Raw genomic sequence first — 16138 nt, forward strand, 5'->3', positions numbered from 1 at the left:
TTAACAAGCAAAAGAATAATAATAATAAATAAAAGAACCATTTTATTGCCTTCAGTGCTAGGGACACAGAGAACAGAACCACACCGGACGAGAGATGCTCTCCACCGGCGGAGCCCAGAGGTGCTGGCTGAGGACGCGGTGCCGCAGCGGTGCCGCAGCGGTGCCGCAGCATTCCCCGAGCCCCCGGCCCCCAGCAGCAGCCCTTTCCAACGTGCTGGGCTGTGCCAAGCTCAGCCACCGCCACCGGGTTCCCCCCTCAGCTCTCCGGCAGCAAACACCCCCCAGAGCAGCTGGCTGCCCCTGCCCGGGGCTGCGGGGGGGGGAGTTGCGTGCCTCTGGCTGGGGCACCGCCGGGGTTTTTTATTTTTGACTATTGTGTGAGCTGGCCCACAGTCAGGTGGGGCCAGGGCCAGGAAAACGAACTGGTGCAAGGAGCGCAGCCAAACCCCTTGCCGAGCCCGGCTGCTTCCCAGCAGCGCGAGCGCCGAGGGGACGGGGGGCCTGTGCAGCTCGCGCTGACTACGTGGCAAAGGGCAAAGCTTTTCCATAGTGTTGCAAGGCACATACTTTACAGGGGTGTATTGCTCCTCACCCTCCTCTTCGCCTCCCCCCAAGCTGTTTGTCTTGCTGCAGGATCAACCTTTATTTTCTAACAGCCACACACAAAAATAATAATAATAATAATAATGATAATAAAAAACCCACATCAGTCGGTCAGCGGTTCAGACAATGAAGGAAAGGCAGTTGGCTGGCAAACTGAAGCCCACCATCTTCTGTGCTAACTGCAAAGGGGAAAAAAAAAAATAATGTAACATGCTGAAGTCATTACGAAAGGCCGATGCTCTGCTGGCGTCTCATCCCAGCTGAGCACCGCAGTGCACCACACGCTGGAGCCCCTCGGCCCACCTCTGGCCCAGGGCTTGGCTGACAAACTTGGGACCAGTTAACAGAGCTCTGCAGCGGGCTTCGTAATGTCGACTGCAGCAAGAGCCGTGTCTAGTAGCTCAGTGCTTTGGGGCAAATGGCACGCTCCCCTGCTGCGTGACGGGCGGCTGTCAGTGCTGGCAAGGCAGAGAAGGGGGGTGTGGGGGTGAGCGTGTGTGCGTGTGTGTGTGTATGTGTGCGTGGGTCTGTGTTTCAGAAGGAAGGTGCTGTGGCTGTGTCCCACTGAACTGAAGCAGCTCTTCCACTCCGGCACGGCCAGCACCGCTCCGTAGGCTGTTAGCAGTGAAAAGCATTAAATATCACACCCCCCCCCCCCCTCCAAAAAAACCCCAACAAACAACCAAACAAAAAACAGACGGGAAAAAAAAATACAAACCAAAAAGAACAGTAGTACAATCTTTGGAAATGCACGTGCTGCACCAAATCACCACCCTTGGGCCAAGCCCCAGCCTTTTGCCACGCAGCCACGTGGGCTGAGGAGGACAGCAGCAGCGTGCGGGAGAGCGCACGCAGGTTGGGGTGTGTGGTGTGTGGTGTGTGTGCATGCGTGCGTGTGTGTGTGTGTGCGTGTGTACACTGCCTCGGAGGGCAGCTCAGGCCCCGTACCACTGTAGCCGTGCGGGTTGTTCTGCTTGTAGTGCTTTGGCTGTAAGTGCTGGTTCCCACCACCCAGCTGGGTGGCTGGGGCTGGGCTGCCCCATGGCACCGCTGCAACCCTGGGCAGCAGCCCAGGGCTTCCCGGCAAGGGAGGCTACACAGGCAGGGATTTGGGCAGGCGTGTGGGGTTGACGAGGAGTGGGGCTGTCTGGCCGAGGCCAGCAGAGCCCCTCTGGAAGAGGAGGGACGCTCTTGCTCCTAGGGCACAGGGCCAGGGCTAGGGTGGCAGGCTCGGCGTGGGCTGTGCGGCTGCGGCTCTGCCTGCACCCACGGCAGGGAGCCGGCCATGGCTTCCTCCTGCTGCCCCGAGTGCACTGCAGGGATGGAAGCCTGATCTCGAGCATGGGCCTCTGCAGCTGTGCCTCTGGGCAGGACCCCAGTGCTCAGCACGCCACCTCAGGAGGCAGTTTAACAGGAACAAAAAGTAAAAAAAACAACAACCGAAACCCAAAAACAAACCAACCCACAATTTTGGACAGTGCATAAGTAGCAAGGACGTCCCGTGTCCCCTCCTGCACCAGCCCCAGGCACCAGCTGCTGATGCTGACACCAGAACTGCAGCAGCGTGCCTCACCCGCACCTTCGGCACCAGGCATCGCAGGCTGCCTGGGTCCCCCCAGGTCTGTCCCTGGCAAGCGGCCAGCCGAGCTGTATATTCCCTGGGCAGGATGCGGCCATTGGGTAGGGTCAGGCACCGGCATGGGGCTAAGCGGGGTCTGTCCTTGCTGTGCCGATGTGCCAGAAGTCCCAGGGACCTGCTAGCGAAGGGGCTCTGCCTGGCAGCAGGACCTGCTGCATGCCGGGCGCACAGGCCGTGCTGCTACACCGCAGGAGCTACTGCAGGGATTTGACAATAGCCCTCAGGGTATGGGGTGTCTCCGAGACAGAGGGAGATGCGCTGTAGAAGGTGTCAGTGTGATTTCTGCGCTGCTCTCGGAGGTATGGAGGGACAGATGAACTTTTGATGTGGAGGATCCTGGTGTCCATCACTTCGCAGTCGATCTGCATCATCACCTCGTAGTCCTGCCCGTTGATCACATTCTCTGCAAAAGTAGGAAAAAAAAGAAATTAGAGTTAGCCCTGCAAGCTGGTGACCCAACAACACCAAAAGCAAAGCTTTCTGGACCTTTTTTTTGTCTGGAGCAGGAGCTGGAGAGGGGGGGACCCCCTTCCTTTTTGCAGCTCCACACACGGAGCTCCATCTCACACAGCGCAGCCCCAGCCTGCTCGTGACACCTCCAAGGGCCCAGGCCATGCTTAGCATGTGCAGTCACACCTAGAAATTAATATAAGTCTTTTCTTTTCCCCTTCTTCACCTGCACATAATTACCGATGGAGTTTGCGCTGTATAACATTTATTACCGAACTGTTGTTCTTGAGCCACTGAAGTGTAAGGGTGATTGAAGATAGGGCTTATTTAAGCAAGCTGAATGTTTCACTTTCTTTTTATTGGTGTAAGAATACTGTAACCCCCCTGACACTGAGGATCCAGAGGAATTTCTGCACCAGGTTATTAATAAATAAAGTTAAAATGCGATCTCTCGCAAGAATTAACTGTGCCTCATTACTGTGCTGACCTGGCTGTTGTACTCGCGTGACGTTGTGGTGTGACATTGGAGAAGACCCATTAGCCTTGAGAGGCCTCCGGACACAGGGAGAACCAGGCCAGCACGTGGGACCCCGGCGCAAGGGCACGCCGGGCTGCATCACCCCAGCGTGGCCCCAGGCCGGGCATGTCTGCTGCCACAGAAGCTCCTGGGCTTACAGGCAAAGGCTGTGCACATGGCCAGCATCTGCTGCCTGGATTTAAAGGTGGGAGGCTATTCCCTCCATAGACAGTGTGTCCAGGAATGTGAGAGCCGAGATCGGATTTCCAGGCACGACCAATCCTTGCCTTTCAGAGTCAGAAACGCTGACTGCCATCGGCAGGGTTTTCTTTCTCTGCCTAAGAGGATGGAAGATCACCTAATGGAAAGCGTATGGATTGGAGGAATGCAATATACATTACTAATTTTTACTGTTTTCCTGGATTAACTCTGACTCTGGATGACAGCTGACAACCGTGGCCAGACCCTCTTGTACCCCACGCCACCTGTAGAAGCCATTAGATCAAATATGTCTGGTATAGTAATGAAAAGCAGGAGCAAACCCTTGCTAAGGGGGCTGAGAGCCTGCAAGGGAAATCAAAGCTCCCACCTGCAGAAATGAAATGGAAAAAGCTCTGTATGTGCCACCGAGCGACTGAGGCCAGGAGCAGCTGTGCATGTCTCTGTGTCACTGACCCAAACACCCCGACAAGCGCCTGTCCCGGCCATGGTACTGCTGATAAAGCCCTGCCATAGCTTTGGGTGCTGTGTCCCCAGCTGGGACCCTTTTAGAGGCCATCCTGCCAGGTGACCCCTTCTCTCATGCTTTGGATGTGCTCTTGGTTCCCACCCGGCAGGCTCAGGACCAGACGGCGGAGACGGCTGTGCTGGTGGTGCTGCTCAGGACAGGGGGCTGCACGGGGCAGCAGAGGGGCACGAGGGGAAGCTCGGGTGGGGGGGGCGCAAAAAGCCTGGAGACGGCAAATGGGAACAGATTAGCTCCCTGTGACACAGCAAGCTGAAAACACGGCTCCTCAGCTCTCACGTTGCAGACGACAGCTCGATAGGACCCCGGCTATGTGAGAAAATGTGCTCCGAAGCCGCAAGCGGGTGAGGTGGGATGGGATGGCAGCCAGGGCCAGGAAAACCTCTCGGTAAGGCAGTAAGACTTTCCCGTGCCTGCCCGCAGCAGCCAGCACAGTGGGCTATCGTTAGGTTCCCTGGCACTGCACAACGTGGAGGAGAACAGCAATCCCAGAGAGCAGCCCGTGCGAGGGAGGGAGCTGCACTGCGTGGGTGGCAGCGGGGAGCATGGGAGGCGGATCAGCCCAACTCAGCCAGCTGGGATCCTGCTTCTCCCAGTGCTGACACAGGCTCCTTCCGCGAATAAGTGGACCACGATTAAGTAAGCCACAGCTCTGCTACCCTGTGCAGGAGGTGCTGTGTCTTGAGGTTGCCACAGCTGAGAGAGCTGGGAGGAATCACGCTCACAACGAGCCTCTCTGGGCCAGCAGGCATGGAGGGGTCTCACACACCCAACTCAGACATTTGCAAAGTGCCCGAATCCTGCCCTGTGTCTATGAATCAGCCCAGGAGTGACACTCAGGTTTAGACAGCTATCCCATTCTTTCCCCTTTTGGGTTGAAGGTATTGTCGATGAAGAACTGTTGCTGGGAGCCTCTGCAAAGGGTCTCGTCTCACAGGGATGAGGACAGTAGTGGGAATGGCTCAATTCCCACGGCAGACATTTCCAGCAGCCTTTCTCATTACCATTAGCACCAAACTGACTTAGAACAGGAAGCGGGATTTTCCGCAAAGACAGCAGTTACTGCTTGGTGATGCTGCCGGGCGCCTGGATGAGCTGCGTTGAAAGGAGCAGTCCGAAAGCCATGCCAGCCCCGGGACGCCTGGCCACCATCGGAGAGCCCTGCTCGGCCCACCCCAGCCCAGAGGGTGGAGGGGCTGATGCTCTGTGTAAACCCACGTGATGCTCTCAGCAAAACAACAGGCAAACGTGACCTGAATGCAGTCGGCGCAATCTGATGTTTGGAAAGACTAGCTCACTGTCAAAGGGGCAGGCATTGCAAAAATGATTCCACATGGCTCCGTCCTGAGCTCGATGCCATTAAACTGTTTCACGATCTGGATGAGGAATAGAGAGCATACTCATAAGATTTCTGGAAGATGCTGAACTGGAGAGATTTCAGCCACCTTGGAGTATTGGATTAGATTGCAGTTTCAATAAAACAGAGATGCTGTCCAAAATCTTCAGGATGCATTTCAACCAAGGCCAGAGTGAAGTACAATGCTCAGGAGAACTGGAAAACACGAGTACAAAAAGGGGCTGGGCAGAAGCGCTGCAGAAAAGGCTCGAGGACTGCAGAGGATCACTGCGGATAAGCCAACAGCATGACAGGACTAGAAATAGAATCATAGAATCATTTAGGTTGGAAAAGACCTTCAAGATCATTGAGTCCAACCATCAACCATGCCCACTAAACCATGTCCTCAAGTACCCCATCTACTCGCTTTTTGAATACCTCCAGGGATGGTGACTCAACCACTTCCCTGGGCAGCCTATTCCAATGTCTGACAACCCTCTCAGTAAAGAAATTTTTCCTAATATCTGACCTAAATCTCCCTTGCCTCAACTTAAGGCCGTTTCCTCTTGTCCTATCTCCAGCCACCTGACAGAAGAGACCAGCACCCACCTCACTGGGCACACTGCTGGCTCATATTCAGCCGGCTGTCAACCAGCACGCCTGGGTCTTTCTCTGCCGGGCAGCTTTCCAGCCGCTCTTCCCCAAGCCTGTAGTGCTGCATGGGGTTGCCGTGACCCAAGTGCAGGACCCAGCACTTGGCCTTGTTGAACTTCATACGATTGGCCACAGCCCATTGATCCCACCTGTCCAGATCCCTCTGTAGACCCTTCCTACCCTCAGGCAGATCGACCCTGCCTCCCAACTTGGTGTCATCTGCAAACTTGCTGAGGGTGCACTCAATCCCCTCATCCAAATCATTGATAAAGATATTAAACAGAACCAGCCCCAACACTGAGCCCTGAGGAACACCACTTGTGACCCGCCGCCAACTGGATTTCACCCCCTTCACCACAACCCTCTGGGCTCGGCCATCCAGCCAGCTTTTCACCCAGCGAAGAGTACACTTGTCCAAGCCATGAGACGCCAGCTTCTCAAGGAGTATGCCATGAGAGACAGTGTCAAAGGCCTTGCTGAAGTCAAGGAAGAGAACATCCACAGCCTTTCCCTCATCCACTAGGCGGGTCACCTGGTTGTAGAAGGAGATCAGGTTGGTCAAGCAGGACCTGCCTTTCGTAAACCCATGCTGTCTGGGCCTGATCCCCTTCTTATTCTGGACTTGCCACGTGAGTGATCTCAAGACAAACTGTTCCATAATCTTCCCCGGTACCGAAGTCAGGCAGACAGGCCCACAGTTCCCCAGATCCTCCCTCTGACCCTTCTTGTAAATGGGCATCACATTGGCAAGCCTCCAGTCCTCTGGAACCTCTCCTGTTGACCAGGATCGCCGACAGATGATAGAGAGTGGCTTGGCAAGGACCTCCGCCAGTTCCCTCAATCAACTTGATTTGATACCAACATCTGGGAGACACCAGTGGAGCAACAAGGTGGGTTTTCCAGAGAGGCCCCGACGAGCGCTGAGCTCACCAGTTGCGTATGGCTGATCTCTGGAGGGGTCAGTGTACACACCAGTGCCCTCTCTCAATGCTCAGGACAGCGTGTACTGCGCTGCCTGAGCCCGTACCCATCACACCTCACGGGGAGGCAAATGCAGGCAGAGGTGTCTGTGAAGGCAGGACTGACAGCCCAAAGTTGCTGCCCGTTGCTGCTGCTCATTTGCTGGCTGGAAGGTCAGCACTGCCAACGTGCATTATACAGGGCTGCTTAATAGCCCAGAGCAACACCAACACTGAATTATTTCTAAAGTTTATTGTGTTGAATTACCTATGACTGATGTTTTGTGGGATTACATAAGTGAAAACACAGGAACGGATGTCCTGTAGAGGTGTCTGGATTTATAAATAGATTTATTGCTCCTCTTTGAAGTTCCGAACATACAGCCTCTCACACGGTACAGCCTCAGGCTTAAGAAGCTATCCTTCCCAGGCCAAAAGGCTGTGTTGCAGTTAATTATTTGTTAACAGGTTTAAAAGCTGTGCTTCAGATGATGGACTATTTCAAATTAACAGCAAAGGTAATTGTGCCAAGCGTTGCTGTTCTCTGACGGCACCTTCTCAAAGAGGCTCACTGGCTCTCGCGGGCTGTACCAAACTCCCAGCATGAGCTTGGTCTAGGGAACAGAAATCTAATTCCCCACTGCTGCTCTCTAGGGTTTATGGCAGCTTCTCTTAAAAACAAACATGTTGCAAGATCCAACTGACGAAAGCTGAAGTCTGCAGTCCAAACCAAAAACGTTTAGCAAATAAGGCTGAGGGTAATAACTACTGTTACAAATTACTGAAGATGATGGAAGATTGTCTTCATAATTGAAGCACTAAATTTTCAAAACTGGCTTATTAGAAAGACCATTAAACCAAAGTCCTCCTTCTCCCCTTAGTAGTACTGACACGTATCAAGCAGTTCAATGTTCAAATGTCCACCTTTGAGATCAGACATCTACTTCTATAAAAGATGCTGTCTTAGAGAAAGGCAGAAGACAGGCGGAGGGCTTGAGAGGCAGGCAATGAAAATCTTAGTGTCTGTTCTGCAGTAAGTCAGAACAAATGGTGATGTCAATTGTCTCTCTAGACTCAAACTCTATACACGTCAGTGGGCTGTTTGGCCCCATGGATGCAGTCATAGGGCAGGAACATGTTATTCTGGTAATTTACCCTTGCCCACTTACATGTACTCTCCCCCAAAAGCTTTGCTGCAGGAAAATGCTTGTCTTGAACACTGCACAGTTCACAGAGGGGCTGAAACAGAGCTCCCCTGAAATGCCACCTGACCTTGCTGAAGTGTTTCAAGGCTGTAACCAAACACCATGGAAGAGCTTCGCAGCTTTCTGAAGGTGTGCTCACACCTTAGGTACATTGATAGAGCCTTGTTCTACCAAATCAACTCTGAATTTTACTTTACTCTGGGCAGTCCCACAGCTGACTACCCCAAAAATACTCTGAGACCAATACTGTATAATTCAGGGCCTGGGCCACTGATTTGATATCCCCAATCCTCAGACTCTTTTCTAAGGCCCCAATTGCCTTTGCAGTAGGTAACCCACGTACCTACTAGGTGATTTCTTAGTAGGTGACTTGTTAAAGTGGTCAGAACCAGCCTGGCTCTACTCCCACTGTGCTCACTAAATACACAGTTAAGCAAGTGTCAACCATGTAGATCTGGACTACATGTCCTCACTTCTTCTGGTAAGATACAGGAAGGGAAATCGCTTGCCCCATCTTTACTTTAACTACCTGTCTTTGACAGTAAGGCTAAAGAATCATTCCCTCCTCGCGGACAATAGTGTAGAGTGAATTTGCTATCCATGGGATTAGTTTAGTTGATGTCAAAGTAGGTGCCAGGGAGTTATCTCTGCACAAGGTGATACAAAACCACGGACTGTTTTGAAACCATCTTTGCTGAACAGCTACTCATGCCCTTTATACTTTCCACATTTCCTTCCAATGAGAAAGTTTGCTTTGCCACACCAGATTTCAAAGACAGTCTGTGTCAGTGTTAATTTACACTTGGAGCCCCTCCTGTAACCCCATGTATTACACCAGCAGGAACCAAAGCAGCTTGCAAAGAGCCACCAGATGTGTTCCAGTACCTGGTTGCTTTGCATTAGCTGTGCCAAGCTGACGATGCTAAAGTTCGATTTAAAGAATGATTTAGCACCAAACTACCCAAATAATTTATATTGCAACCTGCCCTGGCCCAAAACAGAGCTTATGTTTAGAGCAGCACAGAGTTCAGAAAGCGCAAGCTTCAGAAGAAGATGAGGGCACCAGCTGCACGCAGCCCTGGGGCTGGCCTGTTGAAGAGCTGCAGCTGTCCTCAGACATAATTCAGGGGGCTTTCTCTGCACTGTCACTTCTGCAATCTTCCATCTCATCTCTGCTGAGCAGCCCTGACTGTCCTACCCAGCACATCTGCACAATGTTTCCATCTGAAGGGTTGGTATACACTACCAAATAAGTATATAAATGAAGCAGTGTTACTCTAACAGCTACACAGACTAAAAATACACTCACTGCAACAACGCAGCAGGGTTCCTAAAACATTTACAGATTTGCTTGTTAGACAGGATTACTTGAGGCAAGGGAGAAAGTTATATTGTGACCCAAATAACTTCTCTTTTGGAAAGTAAATTCCTGCTTGGAACTACTTCCAAACAAACCAGTTGCAATGGTCTCGCCTCTGTGGACTCAGCTGTCCTCAGTCCCTGACCCAGGTTAAGTGAAATCCTGGGCACTTCAGTTCTCCAGGTCTCTGAGCACCTCTCAAACAGTGAGCCAGGCTGCTGGGTCTATACGCATACAGAAACAGGGGCCATGGTCAGAAACGCTGGATCCACGTAATCAAAGTCACTTTGACAAGCCGCGAGCTGACAGCAAGGAGACAGGGTCTCTCCCCATGCCTAAGCTGTTGGAACATTGGTGCCAGGGGCTATCCAAGCGGGATATATACAGGCATGAGGGGTAAGCAGGAAAACTGGAGGAAACAAGCTCTCTGTGCCTTCCTTGGTAAGTAATGGAGCCACAGGAGAGATCGGCACTGGCTGCGGATGAGGAGCACAACATGCCCTTAGCTTACACCACTATGTGATTTTTGGAAAAGGCCAGCACCTGTGGGCAACGCGGTCAGTGGCAGATCTGTGCCAGATGGTGCTTTGCGGTACCTGGTCCAGACTGGGAGGTCTCAGGGAGAGGGAAGATTGGATCTTCCCAGGGACCATTTCCCACCTGATCTCCCACCTTTGCTTCCAATCTTCTTTCCTGCTGCACAGCCACTTCCTTCTAAGAGAAAGAGCATGAGCTACAGAGGAGAGGGCCCAGTGTGGATCTACTGTGATTGCTCTTGTTTTGGAGAGGGAGCCAATGGCCATCTCGAGAAGATCAGAATCACCAGTGTTGACCCTCCCAGGCACATCATTTAAAGCTCCCTCAGGTAGAGTATTTCTTGGAAATACTGAGACATTTTTGACAGCACTGGCTGTGCATATGCGTGTTGTTGGCAGGGTATCATTGCTGCAGGATGGCCATATTTGAAACCTAACCAGCTGTGGCAATGCTAATGACAAGGGGGAAAAAAAAAGAAGAGAAAACAAAGACAAGGGGCAAAGCTATTCTGCTGCACAGAAAACTCTCTTGGGAGTGAAGGAAAAAGACTGGAGAAAGAGCAACTCTGTCAGGCAGAACCATCCCATGCCTGCTTGGGAGGCACAAAAAGTATAAACAAACTCCCCACACAGCCTGCAAATCCAGACATACCCACTTACAAGACAAATAACTGTACACAGGAGAGCAGCCTAAAAAGGCATTCCAGTAAAGGCTTCTTTCAAGAACGAGGGCTGGAGGGCTTGTCCCAGGACAGCAGATAGGGGACTGCCCCCTCTGAGCGCAGCAGGGAGGGACTGGGAGGCATGGGCATGGTCCCTTCGGTCCCTACCATGGGTCTAGCATCTTACAGATGCTGTTAGAGCTGAAAAACCTTTCTGGCCCAATGCTACCTTTGGTTTTAAATGCCAGCAACTCCTCCTCTTCCTGCTGCGCTGGTGGACTGGCTGGTCTCCTTTTCTAGCCTTGGTGCTGCCTGAGGACAGCTGTTCTGCACAGGCAGGAAAGTCCTGGCAGCAAAGCCCCATCCAGCCTGTACTTCTGCCTCTAACAGTGACCAGGAGCACAAGCAAAAGTCAGGGCAAGCCTGTACTTTTGGTGATACGTGAAATAGTAAATAACTGCTTCCTAGCTACCTTATCTACACCTTATCTACACCAGGTTCTGTTATAAACCTTCCCTCAGCCATTGCTGTCAAATTCAGTAGTTGCTGTGGTAGGGAAGCTGTTACCCTTAATGTTCATTCACGTTGCTTTCTTCCTGCATCTTTTGTTGTTTTATACATATCTATAAACACCTATGACCAAAAATGTATAGTATTGAAGATGGTGATTCAGCAGGGCTGTAAAGATGGTTCACGTTTTGTTTTCTACTCCCCCTCTAATAAATTATAGTGTTCTTCTTCCTCAGCTAAGCCAACACTTCAGGGAAGGATGCGCAGTGGCTCCTCTGAGCCTAACAGCTCGGTTAGAACCTGCCATTGTGTGTTTGGTCAGGAACGTTTTTCCCACGCAAACTCTTCTGCATTTTTTTCACACCAGGTTTCACCTGCTGAACTTGAACCTGTTGCACTCCCTCCCAAGACCTTCCAGCTTGTGCCTGGAGATGCACGAGCATCTCCCCAGCACAGACCGTGTGGGAGTCTACTCGTAATAACTCCTTCATTGCAAAATTTGACCATCTGTTTCCACCTTTTATTTACACCTTAGAGATATACTAATCCACAAGTGAGCCTTCCCTCCTGTCTCACAAAAGCTTGCTTTCTTTTAGCAGTCTCTGAAGAACTACCTTTTTCCAAGTTTTTCGAAAATTCAGGTATGTTACTGTGCTGAAGAGACCACCCTTATCCTCACACTTGCTATTCCTCCCAGGTCTCCGACGGAGCACTAAGGTAGCACTTTCCTCTGCAGAAGCTGTGCTATCTCTTCCCAATCTATCATATGTACCACGGCATGCTCAACTCTCACAGATGCAGCCAGTTTGTGCAAAAGTGAGACTTGATTTTTTTACAGTTCCTGAGGCCATTTTAAAAAAGTTTGCCTTATTTGTCACTTGCCATTCTCCTGATATTTATACAGCCTCAGTGGTTAACACCAGCACAAGAAGTTTTTGCTCTTCAACAGTGCTGACTTCAACTTTAAGTGCTCTTTGACACCTTGGTTCTCTACAGGCACTAGAGATTCCCTGGCAGGCTTCCTCTGAAAAATGTTTTTATTATTTTTTTTAATGCCTCAGGCATGCTGTTCCTCAATATCTTTTCCTGGCTTGACTTCTTATGGTTTGACATTTAGTCTGCCAGAAATGGTCCTCTTTTTTCTATTCCCTCATTTGGCTACAATGTCTATTGTTTAAAAGATATCTTCTTACTTCTATGAATTGACTTTAATGTGTTACTTAAGCCCTTTGGATTTTTTAGGGTCCCTTTAAAGGCTTTTGCACTGAGCTTTTAATCTTTAATCAATCTTTATAACATTTGCCAGCATTTTACCCTATAGGTTTTTCTTTTAATACGTTTCCCTGTTCTTATTTAGCCCTTACCTTTGAACTGTAGTATGTACTTCACCATTTCAATTTACGAATTGGCCCTTACTGATAAAATTAATTTAAGTATTTGACTTAGCTTTTTTTCAAGAGGCAGCATCACTTCTTCATTGACACGGACCTTCTCTACCACTCAATATCATTTGTATCCTAGTGTTAAAGTGTCTCACTGATTTAAGAGTGAAGGTTGATGAGAGCCTGTATTCACTTACAGTTGAAATGTCTTTATAGGTTGGATGGTATCCAAAGAGTGAGCTGAATTTTCCACCTGTCTCACTTGGATACATAGAATTACCTCATTTATTTAGATACTGTGATCAGCTCTTGCTCGTAGAAGAGTATTTTTAACACCATCTCTGTGAAGCTTCTATCTGTGTGGGGCAAGCACTTTCCTCCACATGAGCTTCTCTGATTCAATGCATTTGCCAGTTAATTAAAAAAAGTCATACACACATGCTGCAGAGTGCCTATCTGAATGCGGCATGCTAATAAAAGTGAGACGTCTGTTTCAAACATTTCTGTCTCTCAGCTACAGCAACAGGAGATTTACAGCTTTAATGCATGAGTCCTGCTCTGACACAGAGGTGCCTCCTTTCTCACGGTGAGGAGCAGCTCGGGCTGGCAATCATTTCTTCATCCGCATTCACCCAGAAGGCATTTGTGCTGTACAGGGATATGCTACGGTCCCTTCATCTGGGGCCACTACAGAATAAGACAGGATGGAGGTAGATGATGTACAATGAAGTGGTGGATGACCAAAAATGTTCCTCAGATGCTCAGGACGTATTTTTCAAATGCTTTCCTACAGCAACCCTGCTACAAAGGATCAAGCCCGGAGGAACCCAGGAAGCACCAGATAAGGTGGACTGTATGAAGAGGGTGAGAAAAGCTGCAGCGTGGAGGACTGACCTGGGATATGAGAAGAAGGCAAAGGCCTCCCGGCCCTGCTGGCGGCAGTCTCCTTCGAGACTGCAATCTGAACACCGAAAAAGACCGTCCTGGACTGCTGTGTTTTTACTAATCTCTAGGTTTACACCAGTGATGTTCTCAAGACAGAACCCATAAATGTGAACCTACTCTACCAGCTCTGCTGCAGTTTTTTATGTTTTTACAGGGTGAGCTCATTACGGATAATCATGTTTCAGATCACTGCAGAAATAAAGAGCTACCAGAGTTGGCCTATGTATCACAAACATAAAACTGTGTTTGCCACCTATAATTTAACACTAAGAGGAATTATGTAATCTTGAATTTACAACATTTGAAAATGTATTAAGGCAGATCAGCTGGGCTCGAGGCTAGAATTACGATGTGCTGCACAAACACAGTTCAATGTAGCCAAGATGGCGATGGTAATCTCACAGATCGGGATGAAATTTTTTTCTTTGCTTTGCAGCACAGCTCTCAGCACAGTGCACTCTGTGAAGCTTTGTGGGAGAGCATACCTACATGGCAGTATCAGCGTCCAGGGTTAATGAACATCTAGAAAATAGGGTCTCTGCAGCGAGATGCATACATGGTCAGTTCTAAATGGAATTTGGCTCCTTCTGCAACTCCATACTGACATCCATACTGGCAGCTAATGTCACAGGTTTCTTTTTTCTTCTGCTTTGTGAATTTTATAGAAGTGTGTCTTTTATATGGAAAAAACCAATCTGGTGTAATAACTCAACATTGGCATTGGAAATACTAAGTACAAAGTCCAATTAAATTATGACTCATTCTCTACCCCCCTCATGAACAGCATGTTCCCAAGAAAATGCCATCTGTAGCATTTATCCCGTCTATACAGGGAAGACCAGTCACACTGGGGCTCCGTCTGCTCTATCACACAAAACCCAAGAGATATTCTTTTTTGTATTAACGAAGGGGCAAAAAGGCACAGAAGAGCCTCTGAAATCATCATTCTGTTCTTTTGAATACATAAAAATAGGTTACTCATTTAGCAATTTAGGTAAACAGCTCGTTATGAAAAGTCATTGGGGAATAAGCCTTTATGATTTCATTTCTTGATCGTTTCCTGTCTAACTAAATAAACATGAACTCAAGTGACACAGATTCCATTAGTTTTGTGCACAGATTCTTGAATGATTTCTTTCATACTTTTTTGAATAATTTAATCTTCTCCTTCCTGTCAAAGACAACATATGTTAACAGGCAATGGTTGGGGAGAGCAGAGTCTCTCAAAGACAACAAAATCTGTTGAAAAGTTCTATTTAAGGTTGAATCTAGGCAATGATCAATTCCGATGTTCAAAGAAATGTAGGAAAGTTTTGGGGGGTAGTCTGTTTTGGTAGACTGCATTTTTACATCACTTTGAAAAGAGAACTGAAGTGAGAATAACAGCATCTTACAATATAACTAAATTCTGTCGTTAAAATTCCTTGACAAAATACATTCTGCTGTGATTTCAATCCTGACCTCTACAGCATAGCTTTACATGAGCACGAGAGCTGAAGTACATCTGTGACACTAGCAAACCATCCTAATTACAGCAGAACCACAGTAACCTGACAAGCTGCTTGTCCATGACTGCACACAGGAGACTCTCCTGGTTTCTCAGTCCAGGCTCAGTAATCAGCTGTTGCAGTGAGGTCTAACCGAGAGCTATATTCCTCAACTGGCAGCTCAAGAAGCAGAAGGGTGGCATTTTCAAAATGGCCTGTAGACTTACAGCATGGAGACGTTCTCAGATATATTTTCCTATATCCTGGTTTAGAGGTTTTGATGCTTTGAAGGATTCTCAGTGACCTTCTTAAAAAAAGCTTAGCAGCCATGCTTCTTTCATCTCACAGACAGGTTGCAATCCTACATATGCAACTTCCAGAGCCTTCTGCTCATACACTATAGCTTGTAATGCTGTGCTGAATTTTCAGCACTTTCTGCTAAATCCAGATACAAAAGCAGAAACAATGATCTCTACAGATCATGCTTGTGTGGCCAAGAGACGTGTCCTCTGTACCTACCAGAATGGCATGAGCTTCTCAGTCTGGGACCAAGAACAGCAGCTGTGAGAGGGAGTCACAGGGACCGAGACTTGGCTTCTAAGCATGAAGAGAAGAAAGAACCAACAACAGCTAGAGATAGCTGGGGCCGTTAGCTTCCTGGAAACCATTCTGAAGCTATTCAAAGTGAGAGACAAGGCTACCTAAAATGTTAAGCAGCAACCTTCAGTGAAGTCAGCTGCCGTTAAGTGGTATGTATTGTTTTAGACCTTCCTCATTCAATGACTGACTGGGAATATTGCTTCTTGCTCTGAAAGACGGAAATGGCATCTTTTGTTTGCTTGACCCTGAAAGGCAGAGGAAGTTGGAGACTTTATTTATTCAACCCCAAGACATGGGAACTTACAGAACATTGTCACTTTCCAAAGAGCTTTTGTTTTTATTTTCCTTCTCAGCCTGTGTGGGTTCTATTTGCCTTATGGATTTTTCACAGACAGTTTGCTACCAGCTTTGGACATCTGTGAGTGGCTTGCACATGGCTGTCAGTTGAAAGAAGGCTCTTTGTAGCTGCATGCAAATAATCATGCTGCTTGATGGCAGAAATTGCTCCCGTTTTGATCAAAAGGCCTCACCACTAGATTTGTTATTGA

General features: G+C 48.9%; 1 protein-coding gene across 1 annotated transcript in view; it reads right to left on the reverse strand.

The window, feature by feature from the left end:
- Positions 1 to 19: 19 nt before the first annotated feature.
- ATF6 (activating transcription factor 6) overlaps positions 20 to 16138 on the reverse strand; it is an 82906-nt gene continuing 66787 nt past the window's right edge. Inside the window, exon 15 of the mRNA XM_049808130.1 lies at positions 20 to 2645. Within this exon, the coding sequence (XP_049664087.1) occupies positions 2437 to 2645 (209 nt within the window). The 3' untranslated portion in view covers positions 20 to 2436. The remainder of the gene's footprint in view (positions 2646 to 16138) is intronic.

This window comes from Accipiter gentilis, chromosome 8 (genome assembly GCF_929443795.1).
Source record: "Accipiter gentilis chromosome 8, bAccGen1.1, whole genome shotgun sequence".
Classification (NCBI taxonomy): domain Eukaryota; kingdom Metazoa; phylum Chordata; class Aves; order Accipitriformes; family Accipitridae; genus Astur; species Astur gentilis.